The 19,335-nt window shown below is 42.2% G+C and overlaps 1 protein-coding gene across 1 annotated transcript in view; it reads left to right on the plus strand.

The window, feature by feature from the left end:
* The window catches only part of acat2 (acetyl-CoA acetyltransferase 2), a 50,834-nt gene that overhangs the window by 18,149 nt on the left and 13,350 nt on the right, over positions 1 to 19,335 (plus strand). Inside the window, exons 3-7 of the mRNA XM_069932163.1 lie at positions 1,724 to 1,905; positions 4,905 to 5,022; positions 10,326 to 10,469; positions 18,062 to 18,184; positions 18,279 to 18,433. Of these exons, the coding sequence (XP_069788264.1) occupies positions 1,724 to 1,905; positions 4,905 to 5,022; positions 10,326 to 10,469; positions 18,062 to 18,184; positions 18,279 to 18,433 (722 nt within the window). The remainder of the gene's footprint in view (positions 1 to 1,723; positions 1,906 to 4,904; positions 5,023 to 10,325; positions 10,470 to 18,061; positions 18,185 to 18,278; positions 18,434 to 19,335) is intronic.

The raw sequence follows: 19,335 nt of genomic DNA on the forward strand, positions 1-19,335 counted from the left end.
CACAAATCCACCTTACCACCAATTTGGTGCCATCCGTAAACTTACTGTGTTAATTGTATTGTTGTCACTAGTTACAGACCTTTGATCAAAAATACAATCATCTCCTACTACCTTCTGATTCATACCAAGCCAATTTTGAATCCAGTTGGCTAACTTAGCTTGGATTACATTTGATAAAACCTTCCAGATGAGCCTACCATGCAGAACCTTGATCAAAACTTTGCTATGGTCTATATAGACAACATATGATATGGACCATGGGCAACACAGTAGCAGTTAGTGCAGCACCAGGAACTCAGGTTTAAATCCGCCACTGTCTGTAAGGAGTTTGTACATTCTCCCATGACCTACATGGGTTTTGTCCGGATTCTCCAGTTTCCTCCCACCCTCCAAAAGTATATGGCATTAGTAGGTTAATTGGGTGGTACAGATTTCAGTGGTTGGAATCGGCTTCTACCATGTTGAATTGTTATCTTTAAAAAAAACATTAATTGCTTTGCCCTCATCAGTCCTCTTGGTCACCTCTTCAAAAAACTCAAAGTTGTGAGACATGATTTCCTGCACAAAAAGCCATGTTGACTTTTTCTGATCAGTCTTGCCTGACTAAATGCAGATGAATCCTGTCTCTTAGAATCACTTCCAGTCCCACACCTGTCCTTCTAGCCCTAGCCCCCTCCAATCTTCACTCCCAACTAATGGTGATGCAAGTATCTCTGCTAGGGCCCCAGCAATTCCTTACTCCCACAATGTCCAAGGATACACTTGGCCAGGCCTAGAAATGCTTTCTTAATATGCTTTAAAACTGCTTGAACCTCTTTTGTCATTTGGATATGGTCTAAGACATCATTACTTCTTTTGCCACAATTCCTTAACTTCCTTCTCTATAGATAAGAAATATTCATTTTAGACCTCACCAAACAAGTACAAGTTCAACTTTATTGTCACATGTTTCAATATACAGTCCGAAAGTTTCTTTTGTGAACTATCTGGACCCTTCATATATAGTACAATAAGTAGAAGACAGTACAGAAGTGCAAAGTTACAGAGAGTAATCAATTACTACAGAGCCAAGGCCACTATATTTTTTAACCATAAGTTTCATTCAGGAGTCTGATTATGACAGGAAAAAAACCTATCCTTGCATCTTGTTGGTTGTGATCTCACACTGGTGAATCTTCCCCTCAACATTGGGGAAGGTATAGAGAAAGTGGCCGGGGTGGGAGGAGTCTTTTCCAAGCCAGTGGGAAGTATTAGATGAGTTATTGGAAGGGAAGGGGGTAGGGTGATGGTCTGACTGTTTTCACAACTTTCTGTTGTTTCTTGCAGTCTTGGGCTAAGCAATTCACACCGTGATGAACCCATCTCCTGTTGCTCCACACATGGACTACCACATTGATCCTTAAGGGGACCTATTCTCTCCATAGTTACCCTTTTGCTCTTAATCTACTCATAGGATCTCTTAGGATATTAAAAACTATGGCCATTCTAATGGATTGACAAAGTAGTCTGAGAGCATTCTGATTACTGGGAAAAAGCACAGAACTAACCAGTAACCAGGGTGAACAAGTAAAAATGGCATTGACTCAAGTCAGAGAAAATGATTAAACACATAAAATAAAACAATTTTCCAAGTATGAAGGAATAATCTGTCTTCGACTGATAATGATGTGCTGCATGATACATGTTAAAGTATTCCTTCTGTAACCTTCTTCCACTTTTGTAGGTGAAGGACAAAATCCTGCCCGCCAGGCAAGTGTGGGTGCAGGCATCCCCTATCAAGTTCCAGCATGGAGTTGTCAAATGGTGTGTGGCTCCGGACTGAAGGCAGTGTCCCTGGCTATGCAGGCCATCATGACAGGGAGCTCAGACATTGTGGTTGCTGGAGGCATGGAGAGCATGAGCAAGGTAAGAGGACACCACAGGGCATTCTCACATTGCCTGATTGTTGTTTATTTCTTGTCACATTTGAGGTTTTGTGTGCAATCCAGGCAAGTCAATCCTTTGTTTGGCTGTCATTAAAGGAGAGTTTGTTGACTGATACCAAGTCACCAGACTCTCTGTCTCCTTCCTGTGATCTATCTCATCATTGTTTGAGACTCATCTAACATAGATGCATGGAGTTGGAGCAGTACTTAACCATACCATCATATGTAAAGGCCTGAGTTCACAGTGTTACGGAGTCCAGAGGACCCCAAAAACCAGCAGCAATAGATATGCATCACAACACAGGGTTACTTAAACAAAAGTAGTTTTTAATTATATGTGAACAAGAAAACAGAATTAAACTTTAACTTATTACTTAACCTACTTAATCCCCCCTCTAATATTTAGCACAGGTGTGTGTAATGTGTACATAAGCTTAGAAAAGTTCTTTGGATCACAGTTCAATCTCACTGGTTGCAGGCAATCCTTGTACTGTGCACAGAAGTTAGCATTAACAAATTTCACCAGTCTTTGGTGCTTAACAGGCAAATGGTTATCACTCAGGAGAGTTCTTGTTGGTCTTCAGAGAGAGATTCCTTTTTTGTTCCAAGATATCCACACCTGATTCCTGTTTAATCAGTCTTGCTGACGAAACTTGCCCTCTTCAGGGTTCTCCAGATGATCCTCTTTCTTTCAGGTCACCTTTCAGACAGCTGGTCTTCTCCTTTGACCAGGCAGTCTTTCAAAAGTTTGCCAGCTTTGTTCTTCTGGAACTGATTTCTGTCTCCTTTCTCTCTGTTTCACACTCTCCCTCTCTGAGTGCAAAACTTCAGACAGCTGGTCTTCTCCTTTGACCAGGCAGTCTTTCAAAAGTTTGCCAGCTTTGTCCTTCTGGAACTGATTTCTGTCTCCTTTCTCTCTGTTTCACACCCTCCCTCTCTGAGAGTAAAACTTCAGACAGCTGGTCTTCTCCTTTGACCAGGCAGTCTTTCAAAAGTTTGCCAGCTTTGTCCTTCTGGAACTGATTTCTGTCTCTCTCTGTTTCACACCCTCCCTCTCTGAGAGCAAAACTGTTCTCTCTGCCTGCAAAAATCACATGCTCTCCCAGACAAGCTGTATGCTGCAACTTAGTTGTTCTTTTTGCAAAAAGCACTCTGCAAAAGTCTTGCAAATATTCTGTGTTTTAATATGTCTGTGTGCAACCTGCTCTAATCTTCCCAAAACACCTCTAAATACTCTGTCACAACAGCTGTGTGTTAAGGATAATTGTGGTGAAGGTTTTGTCGCCAATCCTCACTAAATGCATTCTGTAGGTCAGGATGTAGGATCCATTTGTTGAGTGGGATAGTGAGGCCAAGGTCCAGAAGTTTACATATGAGAGAGTATGGTTCAGAAAGCGAAACTATAGTCAATAAACAGAAGACATGCTAGCCAGGTGTTCCAGGGCAGAATGCAGGGTCGGGAGATGGCATCTGCCATGGATCTGTTTAAGGTAGTAAGCAAACTAGTGGATTGAAGCTGTGTGGGAGGCTGGAGTAATGTGAACCAAAACCAGTCTTTCAAAGCACTTCACAATGGTGGATGTCAGAGCCAGCAGGCAATAATCATTAAGTAGCACTTTGTTATTTGTTCTACCTGTCACAGGGAAAGCTTGTCTGTGCTGCCCTTTCTGAGTGTTGGAATCAGCAGTGGTGGGCTACAGTCTGCAGGAGCAGAAGTCCCAGTCTTTGGAGTGGTCTGTAGAATCTTTTTTTAAGTCTTATAAGAGAAATATATAAACCTGAGTGTAGTGTTAGTTACATTGAGGTAGCGTATTATACCTTAGTGTATATAGTTTGAACCTAGAGTCCTGGGGAAGGGAGCAGGATAGGCAGCAGCCAGGTAATGTACCAGGTGCAAGATCGCTGCCCTGTGCTTAGATCACTGCCTGAAACACTACCCAGGATCACTGCCCAGTGCTTGGGATCACAGCCTGGGATCACTGCCCAGTACCAGGATCACAGGCTGGGATCACTGCCTAGTGTCAGAATCACTACCAGGTTCAGGATCACTGCCCACTGCTTGGGATTACAGCCTGGGATCACCGCTGGGTGCCAGGATCACCACTGGGTGCCAGGATCACCGCTGGGTGCCAGGATCACCGCTGGGTGCCAGGATCACCGCTGGGTGCCAGGATCACCGCTGGGTGCCAGGATCACCGCTGGGTGCCAGGATCACCGCTGGGTGCCAGGATCACCGCTGGGTGCCAGGATCTCCGCTGGGTGCCAGGATCTCCGCTGGGTGCCAGGATCTCCGCTGGGTGCCAGGATCTCCACTGGGTGCCAGGATCACTGCCGGGTGTCGTGATTACTACCCAGGGTCAGTGTCAACTGTTGGGATCACTACCCGGGATGACTGCTGGATGTTGAGGTCATTGCGTAGAATTACTGCTAGGTGCCGGGATGATGGTTCACAATCTCCATTAATCATTTAGACAAGTATGGGTTGTAAGTTTCTACATTAGTGGTTCTCAACCTTTTTCCTTTCCACTCACATACAACTTTAAGTTGAGAACCACTGCTCTTGACCCAATTGTTATGGAAATATTTTGCTTGAGAAAAATTGTCATTGGCCCATTTCCTTTGGAGTTATGAAACCGTGCACATAACGAGTCAATTAGGTACAATTAAAACAGTGGTTTTGAAACTTTTTCTTTCCACCCAAATACCACCTTAAGCAATTCATTACTAATCACAGATGCCATAGGGAATACTTAAAGTGGATTGTGAGTGGAAAAAAAAAGTTGAGAACCACTGTTCTACATTGTTGGATGATACCAGATTGAGACATGATGGGGGAAATGGGTAGAATCAAAAAGATCTTTTTCATCATCAAATCATGAGGTCTTTGCAGGCCTTTCAATGTGTGAGTGTCACAAGTATCTATAACAAACACAGACGTTTACAGAGTTTGAGAATAATAGCTTTGTTTTTGTACACCAGGCTCCACATGTGGTGCAGATGAGAACTGGACACAAAATGGGCAACGTGTCCCTTCAGGATAGCATAATGTGTGATGGACTGATGGATGCATTTCACAGTTACCACATGGGAATGACAGGTAAATCTTGCCTTTAACTTCTCTGAAGAACTGTCAGTTCAATCTCGGACAGAAATGGGACATTATTGCTATGTGAATGACTCAAGTGGCACCATCAGCGAAGTACAAAAGGAACATAATCCTTTAAATAGCAGCACTCTCACTGTTCAATCTGACGAGGAATTTGACAGTATAACTCAGGCCAGTATTCACTGTAGATTCACTGTAGCTTTTAAGGAAATACTACTCCTAACAGAGGGATCGTTCTCCACTCTTTTATGCTTTGGGGTCTGAAACTTATAGTGTGGTGACTGAAACTGCACACAATAATCTAGCTACAGCTTAATGAAACTTTGTTCAGGTTTTATCATATTGATCCACTATTACATCCGTATTTCAATAAATCTAATATGTCTTCGTGCAGTGAATTGGTTCACTGATGGTGTGTTGTACTGATGTCTGGCTTCACCTCCATTTACCCATATATAACCCTGGTTTCCCACCTAAACCCTGACCCATTCTGAAGACCACTCTAAGACCCTACCCTCAGTTATAAGCTAATAAAAACGCATGTCCTCCTTCCAGTTGTTGGATCTTTTATTCATACTACAATTTTATTAGCTTATTCCCTAGAAGATGGAAGCGCTGCTCAAGCCAGGTATGCTATTGATAGACCCTCTGTCCCCTAATGCAGCTGAGGAGTTCACATACTGGCTAGACTGCTTTCAGGCCTACCTGAACACAACCAGAGATATCTTCCATATGATGAACTCAAGAGGTCTGCACTCGTTTCGAGGGTAGGAATGAAAGGGTACACAGTCGTTAGGGACTGAACTACATATGACGCTGCCATCGAGGCTGTGAAGGCTCGTAAAACGAGGTCCTAGCGAGACACCGACTTGCTCTACGGCCAGGAGAGACCATCGATGACTATCTGCTGGATCTGTGGAGGCTTGCCAAGACATGCAGGTATGAAGCTGCTATGGGCCAGGTTCATGAGGAAGAACAGATCTGGAACATTAGTCGCGAGGGTCTGCTCGAGGTACATGAGGCAATGACTGCATAATGGCATAATTAGCCTCGACCCCGATAGGATGCGCCCCATGTTAGAGCTCCCCATTCCCAGGACCATGAAGGCTTTGAGGAGATGCCTGGGGTTTTTCTCATATTACGCCCAGTGGATCCCTCAATTACGCTGATAAGGTTTGACCCCTCTTAAAAGCCACTTCTTTTCCCCTCTCAGCTGAAGCCCAAACAGCTTTTTACTACTTACGAAACCACATTGCAAAAGCCGCTATGCTTTTGGTATAGAATGTACCTTTCCAGGTGGAAAGTGACGTTTCAGACGTGGGCTTGGCCACTACCCTCAACCAGGCGGGCAGGCCGGTTGCATTTTTTTTCTTGGACATTGCAAGGCTATAAGCTCCATAACCCCTCTGTGGAAAAGGAGGCTCAAGCCATTGTAGAAGCTGTGAGGCACTGGAGGCACTACCTGGAAGTAGGAAATTTACACTCCTCACTGACCAGTTATTAAGAGGGGCAAAATCAAAAATGACAAAATTGCTAGGTGGAGGATCAAGTTCTCCACCTACAATTATGACATTGCCCATCGGCCAGGAGCCCTTATTGACCCTCCAGATTCCTTATCCAGAGGGAGCTGTGCCTCTGCACACACTGGCCAACTGCGGTCTCTACATAGTGAGCTTTGCCATCCAGGGCTTACCCGCATTGCTCATTTTGTCAAAGTGTGCAATCTTCCCTACTCTATGGAAGATGTCAGGGAAATGACCAGGTCAGCATGGAGTACAAGCCACACTACTACCACCCCGCCAAGGTGCACCTGATTAAGTCATCCAGGCCCTTTGAATGGGTCAGTGTTGATTTCAAGGGATCTCTCCTCTCTATAAACGGGAACACTTTCTTCCTCTCTGTCATTGATGAGAACTCCCACTTCCCGTTCATCAACCCTTGTCCATATACGTCCACTTCATCAGTCATAAAAGCTCTAGATTCCATTTTCGCCCTATTTGGGTATCCCAGCTTATACATAGTGATTAGGGCTCATCTTTTATGAGCGAAGAGCTACGTCAATACCTGCTGGCAAGGGGCATCGCATCCAGAGGGACTACTAGCTACAAACCCCCAGGGGGGATCAGGCAGGTTGAAAAGGAGAACACCACAGTCTGGACGGCTGTCAAACTGGCCCTCAAGTCAAGAGGCCTTCCAGACTCATGCTGGCAGGAAGTTCTTCCTATGGCGCTCCATTCCATCTGGTCACTACTATGTACAGGAACCAATGCTACTCTTCACGAGCTCCTATTCAATTTGGAGAGAAGGTCGACATCGGGACCCACACTCCCAACCTGGCTCATCACTTCTGGTCCAGTCCTTCTCAGAAAGCACGTGAGGAGAAGCAAAAGGGTGATACTGCTCCATGCCAATCCCATGTACGGCTATGTGGAGTACCCGGATGGCAGGGAGCTGGTACCTGCTGGAACAGTGGGTCTGTTGCCTCAAGTGCCTTGTGAGCCGTAGAGCTCATTTTTGCCACCCCTAGTCAGGGCCTCAGGGGATCTGGTTCAGGAAGAAAGTGCATCCCCTACCACTCTTCCTTCACAAGGGGACCAGGAGACCCAAAGAGCCCAAGGCCCTCCCATGCTTAGGTGCTCTAGTCCACTTAAATTTGTAAATAACTCTATTTTTTCTGAATCAATGTTCTCTGTCTTCATCCACAGACTCTAAATTCTGCAGGAAGTGGTGAATGCAGTGAACTGATTCACTGGTGGTGTGTTGTACTGATGACTGGCTCTGGCCCCATCTACCCATATATAACCCTGGTTTCCCACCTAAACCATGAGGCCTTCTGAAGGTCACTGTAAGACCCTACCCTTAGTTACAAGCTAATAAAAGTGTATGTTCTCCTTCCAGCCTTGAGAGCTTTTATTCACGCTACACTTCGTCATCACCTTCTCCACTTGTGCTGCCACTTTCAAATGTCCTTGGACATCAGTCCCTCTGTCCTCAGCACTTCCTAGGACCCATTCATCATGTCTACTTCATCCTCCCAAAGTGAATCACTTGGCATTCATCAGATTTAAATTACATCTGCCATTTCTCTTCCCATTTTGTCAGCTGATTATCTCAACCTAAGACAATTCTTCTCACTATTAATATCCACAGCAGTGTTTGTTTCATGAGCAAACTTACTAATCATACCTCCTACATTTGTATCCAATAATAAATGTATATAAGAAACAATGAGGTTTGCAGTGCTAATTGCTCTGGTGCACCATTGGTTATAGATTTCCAATCACAAAAACAACCCTCACCCTCCAATTATCAAACCAGTTTTGGATTCAATTTGCCAACTTACATTGGTTCCTATGGGGACCATCCTTTTGGACCAGCCTTTGACATGAGTTCTTGTCAAAATCCATGTAAACTACATTATGTAACAGTACACCACAAAGAAAGGCCCATTGGCTCACCATACCCCGCGCTGAGCATGAGGCCAAACTAATCCCATTTGACTGTACATCATCTGTACCCTCTATTCCCTGCCTGCTCATGTGCCTGTCTAAATGCTTCGTTAACTACACTGCACTCATATCAACACACCTTTTTTTTAAAAAAAAATCACAAAAGTCAGACAGGATGTCCCCTGACTATAGGACAATAGAACATTACAGCACAGAAGTAGGTTCTTCAGCCCATCTAGTCCATGTAAAAGTATTTGTCCCACCTAGTCCTCTTGACCTGCACCTGAACCATACGTGACCCTATCTTATCTTCAATGTTAAAATTGAACCTGTATCCACCACCTCCTCTGGCAGCTCATTCTATACTCTCACTACCGTCTAAGTGAAGAAGTTCCTCTTGATGTTCCCCTTAAGCATTTCACCTTTCACTCTTAACTCATGTCTTCTCATTCTTGTCTCACCCAACCTCAGTGGAAAAAATCTTGCACTTACTCTATCTATATACCCCTCATAATTCTGAATACCTGTATCAAATTTCTCCTCATTCTCCAGCTCTCCAGGGACTAAATTCCTAACCTATTCAAATTTACCTATAATTCAGCTCTTCAAGCCCTGACAACATTCTTTCTTTTAAATTTTCTCTTCACTCTTTCAATCTTATCAATATTATTCCTGTGACCAAAACTGGAACTGGACACAATACTCCAAATTTGGCCTCACTAATGTCTCACACAATTTCACCGTAACAATTCCACCTTCTTTACTCAACATTTTGATTTATGAAGGCCAATGTGCCAGATGTTTTCTTTACAACACTATTTATCTGTGACGGCACTTTCAGGAAATGATGTATTAGTATTCACAGATCCCTCTGTTCTGATGCACTTCACAATTCCTTACCATTTCTCATACATCTTCCCAAAGTGCAACACCTCATACTTGTCCGCATTAAATTCCACCTGCCATTTTACAGTCCATTTTTCCAACTGGTCCAGATCCCAGTGCAAGCTTTGAGAGCCTTTTTTGCTATCAACTACACTCCCAAACTTAGTGTCATCTGCAAATTTACTGATATAGTTCATCACATTATTATCCCAATTGTTGATATACATGACAAACAACCAAACAGATCAGCACCGATCACTGAAGCACACGACGGACCTCCAATCAAAGAAGAAATCCACTCTGGCTTCTCCCACAAAGCCATGTCCAATCCAATTTACTACCTCTTTCTGGAGACCAAGCAGCTGAACCTTATTGACCATATTTGATTAATCCCTCTTTTTCAATGAGTGGATTAATTCTGTGCTTCAGAATGTTTTCCAATAACTCCATTACCATTGACATTAGTGTCACAGGTGTGCATATCCCTGCTGCCTTTCTTAAATAAAGGAATCACACTTGCTCTCTTACATCATTTGGCACCTAATCTGTGGCCAGCGTAGATTTTTAAACCTCAACAACAATCTCCCTTAGTCCCATCTTGAAAGGAAGGCCCTGAGAATTTATCCACCTTTGCTCAGCAATAGCGAAAGAAAACAAAAAAAATTGATAAAACTGGGTGAATATCATGGTCACAGGTAGTTCTCTCATACCATTGACTCCTTTATGTGGTCTGATCACTAATTATACCACCTTGAACCTGACATACAGACACTCACCTGTTCCCCTTCTTCACTAACTAATGATGAACTTTCTCAGTCAGTAACAATTTCAATAAAAGGTTCTGACCATTTTTCTCTATGCATTCTGCCTGACCTTTTGAGTCTTTTCAGCTTTTATCATTTAACGATTGATTAATTTTGTTTAATGGTGTTTTATTACTGCTTTTTGTTTTTTCCCCAGCTGAGAACGTGGCCAAGTTGTGGAGTGTGAGCAGGGAAGCCCAAGACAGGTTCGCTCTTCAGTCTCAGCAAAGGACTGAGATGGCACAAAAGGCAGGATTTTTTGTGAAAGAAATTGTCCCCATCTCTGTCCCATCCAGAAAAGGTACTGATCCAGTCCTCTTGTTCAGCAGCTGGCTTCAATTTTTAATTTAGAGATACAGCACAGCAATAGGCTGTTCTAGCCCACGAACCTGCGACACCCAAAATACATCGATATGACCAATTATTCTAACAACCTCAGATCTTTTTGAACAATCTCCACCATTGATCAAGGCAAATTAAGGGGCTCTGGAAAGGGAGGTGGATCATCTCCAAGTTATTCCCTGGTGAGCCTGTCAGGGACCTGTCTGCCTTGCTGGAATATTGGCTGTGAGTTTATATTTTATTTACAGCATAGTGGAAGCCAATCCCAGCCATTTAAACCCATTCTGTCCAATTACACCCAAATTAACCTACAATCCCATACATTTTGGAGGGTGGAAGAAAGTTGAAGCACCCGGGGAAAACCCACGTAGACATGGGGAGAATGAACAAACTCTTTGCATTCAGTGCCAGATTCAAACCTGATCACTAGCCGTAATAGCATCGCGCTAACCGCTACACTATCTGTAACGTGAAAGAACTGAAACTTGCCCAGAGTTAACACATATGCAGTTGAAATTTTAGCTGAACTTGTCCTGCTTCAGGAGACATAAAACCAGTATGCCTGGATATGGGTCAAAGCTTATTTGCTGCAACTCAAGTTAGTATTTAACCTCCATTCTTTTGTCTTATTTGAGGTGACACGGTTAATTTGTGGTCAGCACAACACAATTAGTGTGCCAGTGAATTGGTTTTAAATCACCACTGTCTATAAGGAGTCTGTACATTTTCCTTGTGATCTGAATGAATTTTCTCCAGGTGTTCCAGTTTCCTCCCAAGTTCCAAAGGTGTACAAGTTAGTAGGTTAATTGGTCACGTGGGCAGTACAAGCTTGTGGGCTGAAAGAGCCTGTTACCATGCTGTATCTCAAGTTAAAGTTTAAAAATTAAATTATTACTCCAGTGCCTGTACACAGAGACTGCAGAGCCCATACAGATGATGCCACCCTCTCCAGTCAACACGATTGTTGGTGCATTGCCTTGGGCTGTGTGGAAAGTTCATTAAATTATTAAATTCAAGTTGCAACTCACATCATAAGGCATTATTTCTGTTGAATGAAAATCCCAAACATAATCTGAATGCATTCAGGTCTTGGTGCTTTTAGTGTTCATAACCACACTTACAAAGATTGTTCATGTGATTATACCAGAAGAACCAGCTGATTATTCTGTTATATAATCCAAACCACATTTTCATTTCTATTAGATCCTATTTGTAGGATATCCATCAGTGATAACGGGAGTTTCTCCTGATTGTGAGAGTAAAGTTGGAGTGACAATGGGTTCAGTGACATTAACTTCATTCGTTTTAAAAGAGTTATGGAGAAGGATGGGTCTGGTCCACAAGTAAAGTCCTAATTTGGGTCCAGGCTGAATTTGAAGCAATTAGCAGAACAGCTTGCAGAAGTTGATTGGGAGAAGAATTTTGCAACTGAAGGGACAGCTAGAAAGTGGAGTTTTTTTTAAAGGTGAGATGGCAAAGGTTTAGGCACTATATGTTAAGGTGAGGAACAAGGTTGATATTTTTAAGGAACCATGGTTGACGAGGAGTATTGAGGTTCTGGTTAGGAAAAAGAAGAAGGCTTAAACCAAATTTAAGGAGTCTGGGTCAACCAAATCTCTAATTGGATACAGGAAGTGTAGAAGCACGATTATGAGGGCATGAGATGGGCAGGATGAAGGTGAATCCCAAGATATTCTACAGGTATATTTAAAGGGTAGATGGGGAGAGAAATGGTCCCATTAAAGATCAACAAGGCTGTATTTGTGTGGAACCACAGGAGTTGACTAGAATTTTGAATGAATACTTCTCATTCGTCTTCAGTATGGAAGAGATCATGGAAGCCAAGGAATTGGAGGAATCAGGTGGAGAGGTGCTGGACCATATTAGAACTAGCAGGCAGCCTTAGGGCATATTAAAGTAATCAGATCCCCAGCATCTGATGAAGTGAATCTTCACATCTTGTGGGAAGCTAAGGAAAAAATTGTGAAGGCCCTTGATTAGTTATTTTTATCAACTTTGGTCTCGGGTAAACATAAACCATTCAACCACAAAGAAGCCCCTGCATCCTACGATGTTGTACCATAGAAGCACAGAAATAGGGCATTTGGCCCATCTAGTCTATGCCAACCCTAGTCCCATTGACTTGTAACTGGGCCATACCCCTGCATATCACTCCCATCAATGTAACTATCCAAATTTTTCTTAAATGTGAAAATTGAGCCTTTATTCACCGCTAAAGTTAACAGCTTGATCCACACTCTCAACACTCTACCTGAATTTCCCCCTAATGTCTCCTTTGAACATTTCACCTTTCATCTTTAACCCATGGCCTCTAGTTCTTGTCTCACGTAATCTTTGTGGAAAAAGCTTGCTTGGATTTACTCTATCTGTACTTCTCAATTTTGTATACCTCCATTAAATCTCTCCTCATTCTCTGATGCTCCAGGGTATAAAGCCCTAACCAGTTTAACCTTTCCCTGTAACTCAGTTCCTCAAGTCCTGTAATTAGATGATACCATACTGCAAATTTGGCTTCACCAATGTCTTCACCATAACATCCCAATTCCTATACATAGTACTTTGATTTATGAAGGCCAATGTGCCCAAAACCTTTTTTTAATGACCTTATCTCCTTGTGATGCCACTTACTATAATTACTGTATCTATAATTTCTAAAATATTCTGTTCTACTGCACTCCTCTGTGCCCTAACATTTACCAAGTATGTCCTACTTTTGAGTCTGCTCTGCCATTCCATTACAGCTGATTTCCTTTTCAGGCCATTTTCCTGTCTTTTCCATGTAACTCTTGATACCCTTTCTAATCAATAACCTATTTATCTCTATCTGCAGCATTGAATTCAATAGGTTCATAACCCTCTGGTTAAAAAAAATCTCGCGTCATCTCTGTTCTAAAGGGATGTGTTAATATTCTGAGGCTGTGCCCTCTGGTTCCAGACTTCCTTCAAGGGAAGCATCTTCTAGAGGACCAGGACCGACCACCCTCCTCTGCACATCAACCACTCGGTGGTGGAAGTAGCAATAGCACTGTGAGTGGCAGAAGCTTCATAATGATGCAATTTACTTGTAAAACAAACATCAAGAACTACCAAGTCAGGAGGGAGTCACGTGATGGAGTAGTTGCCGGACGGTGAACTCCAGCCCTCTCCAGAAAAGTCGGGAAAAACAAAGGAAAACACAAAGGCACAGAAATAAAAGTTACAGAAAAGTGAGTATAAAGGTGCAAAGAAGATGGCGACAAAAAAAGAAAAATCGAAAACAACGGTAAGAAGAGAGGAAGAGAAGACAAAGGAGGAAAAAGGTGAAGGCCTTATCTGTCCGAAGAGGCCCGCTGCGGAGAGAGAAACCCGCTCCCTCAGGTCGGTAAATAATGGACTACAAAAATGGCTCGCAGAGCCGAGTAAAAGTGCGCAACCGCGCATGCGCGAAGTATCGCGCATGAAAAAAAAACACACCGACAGGAGGGGGGACCAGCTGGGGAGTCGACCTCCACAGCTGGCAACGACAGCTGCAGAACACCTGCAGCAAGAAGAGACCACAGAAGACAATAGAAACAAGAAAGAAGAGGAGGAAAGGGCACCAAAGAAACAACAGATGGTCAACCCAGAGGAAGAAGAAGAGGAAGAGGAAGAGTACAGGGAAATAGAAGAAGAAAAGAAAGGCAAGGTAAAGGATATACTTGCTCTTATTAAAGGATACATGGAGTCATTTAAAGAATGGCAAACACAGGAATTTAAGGATTTAAGAAAAAGAATAAACAACACAGAAGAGAAAATAAATAAAATGGAGATGACCTTAACAGAAATGGGAAAGAAAATGGACAAGATGGAAGAGCGGGCAGTAGCAGCAGAAATGGAGGTAGAAGACTTAAAAAAGAAATTGGAGAAATCTAATAAAAAAACTAAAGAGACACAAGAACTACTAGCTCAAAAAATAGATACAATGGAAAACCATAACAGAAGAAATAACATAAAGATAGTGGGCCTTAAGGAAGATGAAGAAGGCAAGAATATGAGGGAGTTTATAAAAGAGTGGATCCCTAAGACCCTAGGATGTCCAGAACTACAGCAAGAAATGGAAATAGAAAGGGCACATAGAGTATTGGCCTCTAAACCACAACCACAACAAAAACCAAGATCTATTGTAGTAAAATTCCTAAGATATACTACAAGAGAAAAGGTACTGGAGAAGACAATGGAAAAAGTAAGAGAGGGCAACAAACCACTGGAGTATAAAGGGCAAAAAATCTTCATTTATCCAGATATAAGTTTTGAACTTCTAAAGAAGAGAAAAGAGTTCAATACAGCAAAGGCGATTTTATGGAAGAAAGGGTATAAATTTATACTAAAGCATCCAGCGGTATTGAAAATATTTATTCCAGGACAACAAAACAGACTATTCTCGGATCCAGAAGAAGCACGAAAATTTGCAGAACAATTACAAAAATAGACTGAGGGAGGAAGACGGGTAATGAGAGTTAAAATGATCACGATTGATATGGATGTGGGTAAAGACAAAAATAGACTGAGGGATGAAGACGGGTAATGAGAGTAAAAATGATCACGATTGATATGTATGCGGGTAAAGAGGTATAAGAGTGAATAGAGACAATGAGCATACATGAATGTATCTGTACAGAGGAAAATATAGATAGTATAGACAAGAATTAATAAGGGAAGGTAATGGAATAGAGAGAATAAGGAGGGAATTAAAAGAGTGACCTTTGTGACATATGAAAAGTGAAATCTTTTCTGGGGGAGGCGGGGTGGGGGGAAATAGCGGTCACTGCAAAATCAGTTGACGCTTGCGAGTGGATTCGCAAATCCAAATGGAGAGGGGAGATGTGGTTGTCCGACAAGGGATAAAGGACAACTCAGGAGGTGAAGGGGAGATTGGGGATAAATAAGATAGAAATAGGAGAATAAGGAAAATGTTGGATGTTGTAGAAATGTTGTCTTATAAAGAGTTGAAAATAAGAAAACAGAAATGGAAAAGGAGGAAAGGTAATGATGGAAAAACGGAAAGAGAAGATAAACAAAATATAAAAGGGCTACGCTGAACTATATGTCTTTAAATATTAATGGAATACATAACCAAATTAAAAAGGAAGAAACTACTAAATTTAAATGAATAAATGTATTCCATTAGAAAAAATAACATATAGGTTAAGAAATAATATTGAAATATTCGAACAAGTATAGGAGCCTTACATTAAATACAATAGCGAAAACCTACCGGGGACAAACATTACCTAAGTTGATGGAAGGAGAAGGAAAGAAAAGAATGGACTCAGTAGAATTTCTGGTGTAATTTTGTTGAATGACAACATTGTCTGACTGGCTTAATGCAACCTAGATTGTATACCTAAAATGGATGAGAGGGGGGGGGGGTGGGGGGGTGGCTTGGGAGGAGGGGGGGGGAGAAAAAGTCACTGTATATGTGTGAAAAAGAAATAGTGTATATCATGGCTAATGTGATTTATGGTGTGAAAAATAAAAAAAAAGGGAAGCATCTTCTCCATGTTCACTCTATCCAATGCTTTCAGTATTCGATAGGTTTCAATGAGATTACCCCACGTTTTTAAAAATTCCAGGGAGTACAGTTCCAGGGTCATCAAACACTCCTTTTCATTCCAGGGACCCTCAGGACCCTCTCCAAATTCAACACATCCTTGTGTAGATAAGGAGCCCAAAATGGCTCACAATATTCCAAGTTTCGTTTGACCAATGCCTCAACATTACACCTCTGCTTTTATATTTTATCTCTTTCGAAATGAATGTTAGTGTTGCACTTGCCTTCTTTACCACCAACTCTCACTAATCTCATTGCTGGTTTAAAAAATAGTCTACACCTTTATTCCTTTCACCAAAGTAGATGTTATAACATTTCTCTACACTGTATTCCATCTGCCATTTCCTTGCCCAATCTCCTAACCTGTCTTAAGTCCTTCTGCCTGCTCCATGCTTCCACCTCCTATCTTTATGTCACCTGCAAAACTTGGCCACAAAGCCATTAATTTCATCATCCAAATCATTGACATTGAACAGGCCACCACTTGTCACTGGCAGCCAACAAAAAAGGCCTCTTTTATCCACTATCTCTGCCTTCTGCTAGTCAGCCAATTTTCATTAATATTTTTCCTCTAATACCACAGGATCTTGTTTAGCAACCTTATATGCAGTGTCTTGTCAAAGGTGGCCAAGTGGGTTGAGAAAGGCAGAACAGTTGATGAGGCATAAATGGACTTCGACAAGGATAGTCTGGAAGGTTAAATCACATGGGATCCGAGGTGAGCTGGTCCATTGGATTCAAAACTGCTTAGTGGAAAGATTAGAAAGGTAGTAGGGAAAGATTTTTTTTCTGATTAGAGGCCAGTATTGAGTGATGCACCTCAGGGGTCAGTACTGGGACAACTGCTCTTTGTTATTTTATATTGATTATTCAAGTTATAATGCAGTTAACTTGATCAATAGATTTTCTGATTACACCAAATTTAGTTGTGTCATGGATGGTGAAAAAGGATATGCAAGTTTACAACAGGATCTAGATCAGTTGAGTAGGTGCGGCAAGGAGTGGCAAATAGAATTTAACTCTTGACGAGTGTAAGCTGAGGTATTTTGGTAAGTCAAACCAGGGCAGAACTTACACAAGAGAATGGAAGGGCCCTGTAAAGTGTGAGGACAGAGAGACTGAGGGATACAGGAACATTTTCCTTAAAAGTGGCAATTCAGATGGATAAGGTCATGAAGAAGGTATTTGGGTGGATATAAAGGTTGGGAGCTTATTACTCAACTGTGTAAGATGTTGGAGTACCAAGTGCAATTCTGGTCACTCACCTATAGCAAGGTCATCAATAAATTGGAAGTGGTGCAAAAGAAATTCACCACAATATTGCTGGGACTATAGGGGTTGAGTTATAGGGAGAAGTTGGGGATAGTCTTGGTCTTTAGTCCCTAGAGAGAAGGAGACTGAGTGAGGGTTGATCTTACAGAGGGTTACAAAATCTTGAAGAGTGAATGCTCACAGTTATTTTCCTAGGGTAAGTTATTCCAGAACTAGAGGTCATAGGTTTAAAATGAAAGGGAAAAGATATAGGAAGAGGAAAATTTGTATCATTCAGAGGGTGGTCAATATCTGGAATAAACTGTCAGAGAAAACTGTAGAAACATTTAAAAGAGATTTGGACAGATTTATGGATACGAGGGGCTTAGAGGGATAGGGACTGAGAGCAGGGAAAATGAGATGAACCTAGAATAGCACATTTGGGCTGAATGGCCTATTCTATGCTGTATAACTATTGAATAAAACTCTATGCAAGCCATTTTTGGTCCAATTGATCTGTTTTCCATCCCACTCCAATTCTCTTTCCTGGATAAAACCCAAAGCATGAAACAATGTCCATATGCAAAGTCGAGATGTTACATGAAGCCTATTCTGCTCCTGGATGTCTGCTGAAGTGTGAAGTTTGTGTTACCAGTGCTGTTTTCCGTTTTCTATATTGTCTTTGCTTGTGTAAATATATCTACCCTTAGGCTGCACTGAAGTGGTGGAAGATGAATTTCCCCGTCATGGGTGTAGCTATGAAGCCATGTCTGCTCTGAAGCCATACTTTCTCAGTGATGGGACAGGCACTGTCACTGCTGGTAATGCGTCTGGTGAGTGAACACCTCCCCTTTTAGACCTTCTCCAGCAGAAAGGCTGGTCCCCTGAGAATGTACCTGCTATTGTTACCTGTTCCTCTTACTCAAGGTATAAATGATGGAGCTGCAGCTGTGATTCTGATGAAGAATTCAGAGGCCCTCAAGCGAAATATGAAACCTTTGGCACGGATTGTATCCTGGGCACAGGCTGGCTTGGATCCTGCTGTTATGGGGACTGGCCCTATCCCAGCGATAAGGAAAGCGGTGAGGCATGTTTACAGAAATTTGGAGATTGGATTGGTGAGGGAAAGGGGAATTGACGTAAATAGTTTGCGAAATGATGGAACAGACAGGACGAGCTGAATGGCCTACTCCTGCTTCTGTTCTGACAGACAGGTCACTGGCCCCAGGAACATGGTCCTCACTTCCTCTTGGATGGGTCATTGAACCCAGGAATAGGATCAGCACTTCCTCACAGACAGGTCACCGACCAGATGACCAGAGGGTTGCTCATGTGTCTTTTAAGAGAAAGGCTGCAAGGAATAGCAGCGAACTACAGGTCAGTGAGATTAATGTTAATGGTGGATTAGTTATTGGAGGGATTCTGAGGGAAATTCTGTGGAAAGTTAAACACTGTTTAGACACAATCATCATGGTTTGGTGCATGGAATATTGTGTCTTCTCAATTTAATTTTTTTGAAGAGCTGACCTTGGCAGGTGGTTAAGTTGTCTACATAGCAAGACTTTTGCCAATCTAGGCTAGTTTACATGGGATCCAGGGTGATTGGATACAGGACTGGTGTGATGGTACATGTCAGAGGGTCAATGCAGGGTTACTATTCAGATTGTAGGCCACCAGTGTGCCTCAGGAATCAGTGCTGAGTCTACTGTTGCATAGTGTAGTGCATGTCAAAAGAATCAAAGGCTTGTTGATCCAAACCAAGGCTTTTATTAACCAAAAGACTGGAGCTTATCACATGTAGGTCGACCTGTCCAGAATGATCTGGGTCTGGCTAGGAGTAACCCTTTAAGACTTGCCAGTAGGTGTAGTTACGCTCTCAGCCAATTACAGCCATCCTATACCACAATATACATATATATACATCGGTGATAGAATCTGTACTATCACACATAGTAATGACTGTAGTGTCAGTATAGTTAGCATA

Source organism: Narcine bancroftii, chromosome 4 (genome assembly GCF_036971445.1).
Source record: "Narcine bancroftii isolate sNarBan1 chromosome 4, sNarBan1.hap1, whole genome shotgun sequence".
Taxonomy (NCBI): domain Eukaryota; kingdom Metazoa; phylum Chordata; class Chondrichthyes; order Torpediniformes; family Narcinidae; genus Narcine; species Narcine bancroftii.